Below are 2964 nucleotides of genomic sequence, written 5' to 3' on the forward strand. Positions count from 1 at the left end.
TCTTGGTCACTAGGCTAAAGCTGAGGAAGATCCAAAAGGGATACTAATAGATGTTAGTGCTGGAAAAGACATTAGATCAAACCTATGTCTACCATCCTATATATCTAACTTGCCTTGACAAAACTGTATCCAATAACTGTAACTCAGGAATATGGAGTTTTCTAGGACTCAGGAATATGGAGGCCTGGAAGCAGAAACTTCAAAGCTGTAGTGCCTACAGGTGTCCAACACTTGCTTTTAGTTCTTACCACATGAATACTCCTGGGGATTTTGAATTTTCCCTTCTGAACAAGAATAGTCTCCTGAATTATATTTTTTATTTCTGGCATAAAGATTATGAAAATCAGAATCCTACCAGAAGATAAACAAGAGTGCTTTCTGTCCCAGCCTCAATATTTGAGTATTTCTCTGTACCCTGTAGCAATTCCCACTAAGATTACTAGGGAAATAGACAAATCTAGACTTTTTCATGTACCAGAGTACATGTACCAGACTTTTCTCATGTATCAGCTTCTTATAGCTAATTTTACCAACCACTTTCCACTTGTTAATTGCTGGAAAAACAACTTCCTAGTGGAGACTTGGTCTACTCAAAAAGCAAAAAACAACAAAAAAAGTAACATAAAGACATTGTTGGAGGTGCCAAAATCAGGCAGTAGACCATCTCACCAGCAAAAGGCCATTTTCTGATTCCCTTTTCCAGTTACACAGTGAAGAAGGAAGAACAGAGATGACTATATAGCAATAACAGATTTAAAAATTGTCTAAATGTCTCTAACAAGCCAACTGATCAACCAAATCTTAAATATGACAGACATGTTGAGCATTCTTGTTGCAACAAATTTATTTTTGTGTGAAATTAACAAATCTTTGATCTCTTGTTTATTTTTGCTTTGAACAAGTCCATAAGTGAAGTAATGAATTCATGATTTCCAGAGGTGAAAGAATAGGTTAAATGAGAGAACTAACAGAATGAGTTAGGAAATTCTTTTTTAAAAGAGCTCAGCACTAATAGTAATTCCTGTCCTGCCTAAAGTGAGATGCTATGGAGAGGCTTGCTGGTCTCCTGGCAACCTTGATCTACTTGGCCCACTCCACCATTGGTCCTTGAGGTAGTACATGCTAAAGGATGGAACATTGAATGGAAGAGTCACATCATCACAACTAGCTACAAAAATGCTTGTGAATTTCTTGACCTATTGATATATTGGGTCATCACTGATGAAGCACTGAGATAATGAACTTCCAGATACTTCTCATGTGTTGTCCTGTCCTTGCACCAGCCATGGGTTTATATCAGAAGATGAGAGTAATTATAACTCACTCTGCAGTTAGAAGAGTTGTGGATCAATGTTTTAGTTGACATTTCTCCTACAGCGTACAGCTGAAATACATTCCATAGTCAGTAACACCAGGAAAAGAGTTTCTTCTTCCATATGCTTAGGGCATCTTTGATTTCTTTGTTCCGCAAGCTATAGATCAATGGATTTAGCATGGGGGTTATAACAGTGTACAAGACAGACGCCAGCTTGCTTTGGCTCAAGGAACTGCCAGAATTAGGATACATATAAACAAAGATACCCGAGCCAAAGAAGAGGGTCACTGCTGTCAGGTGAGAAGCACAAGTGTTGAAGGCTTTGGACCGGCCTTCAGCTGAAGTGATCTTCACAATGGTGGCGACAATGTAACCATAGGATATCATGATAACCAAGACAGACATGAGCCCAAAGATGACTGTGAGCACAGATGTCATGACTTGAAAGAACAAGGTGTCCGAGCAGGATAGGGTTAGCAGTTGGGGCAGGTCGCAGAAGAAATGGTTGATGATGTTTGGTCCACAGAAGTGGAGCTGAAGTAAGGCACACAACTGAATGAACGAGCCAAGGAATCCAGTTACACAAGATCCTGCCACCATCTGCACGCAGAGAGAGGGGCACATGGTGGCTGTGTAGAGCAGAGGACTGCAAATGGCGACGTAGCGATCATAAGCCATGGCCGCCAGCAGACTGCACTCAGTCAGGCCCAGGCTAGAGAACAAGAAGTACTGCATGATGCACCCCGTAAAGGAGATGAGTTTATGCTTCCTGAAGAAGTCTGAGAGCATTCTAGGAGCTATGGTGGAAATATAGCAAGTGTCCAGCAAGGACAGGTTACTGAGGAAGAAGTACATAGGCGTGTGCAAACGGGAGTCCATCCTGATGAGGGCGATGAGTCCCAGGTTCCAAGACACTGTCACCAGGTAGATCCCTAGGAATATTGAAAAGAGGACAGCGGTGAGCTGTGGAAACTCAGAGAACCCCAAGAGGATAAACTCTGTGATTGTCGTACTGTTCCTTCCTCCAGCCATCGCCCTGGGGGGTCCTCAGATCTGTAGGAAAAGGATAAATCTTTAAGTCAATTGTTAGCCCAATGTCCGTGGGAAGAAACTGCCTTCAAAAAAAAAAAAGAAACTGCCTTCAACCCACACCGAACACAGGATCAAGGGAAATAGTGAACAACTTTAAAAGCAACAACCCTGGTTAACTTTGCCCCTAACTGATCGCTCTGTGTGCCAGAGTTCCCACATGTACAAGAGGGCAGCCCAGGGAGCTCAGCCTGGCGCTGTGACGGCCCAGCGGGGCGCGGTAGCAGACGGGTGGGGAGGCTCAGGAGGAAGGGATGTATGGACACAGACGGCTGAGACCCGCTGTGCAGCAGAAGCTAAAACCACATCGTAGAGCAGTTATACTCCAGTTAACTTTATTAAATTTAAAAAGAGGATATTACATTTTTCGATATTAACCCACCTACCTATCACAAAGACAAAAGAACGTATGCTAACATTTGGAAAGCCCTTCTTAGAAGATACTTGGGAATTTTTAGGATATTATTAATGAGATGATAACTCCTGTGTTTAGCTTAGTGACTAAAAACACGGTCTTAGATACTACATAGGTTTCAGGAGTGTGACTCTGCCAACTGTGA

General features: G+C 42.3%; 1 protein-coding gene across 1 annotated transcript; it reads right to left on the minus strand.

Moving 5' to 3' along the window:
- Positions 1-826: 826 nt before the first annotated feature.
- LOC147358860 (olfactory receptor 5AN6-like) lies at positions 827-2366 on the minus strand. Its single transcript, XM_086342160.1, has one exon. The coding sequence runs from the start codon at positions 2345-2347 to the stop codon at positions 1403-1405; it is 945 nt and encodes a 314-aa protein (XP_086198286.1). The 5' UTR covers positions 2348-2366; the 3' UTR covers positions 827-1402.
- Between the last annotated feature and the right edge of the window lie 598 nt (positions 2367-2964).

Source organism: Bos grunniens, chromosome 15, assembly GCF_055505025.1.
Source record: "Bos grunniens cultivar Pamir isolate PY7600 chromosome 15, Bosgru_T2T1.0, whole genome shotgun sequence".
Lineage (NCBI taxonomy): Eukaryota > Metazoa > Chordata > Mammalia > Artiodactyla > Bovidae > Bos > Bos grunniens.

Excerpts from the sequence above, each read along its gene's own strand:
- LOC147358860 (XM_086342160.1), bottom strand. The coding sequence starts at position 2,347 with ATGGCTGGAGGAAGGAACAGTACGACAATCACAGAGTTTATCCTCTTG.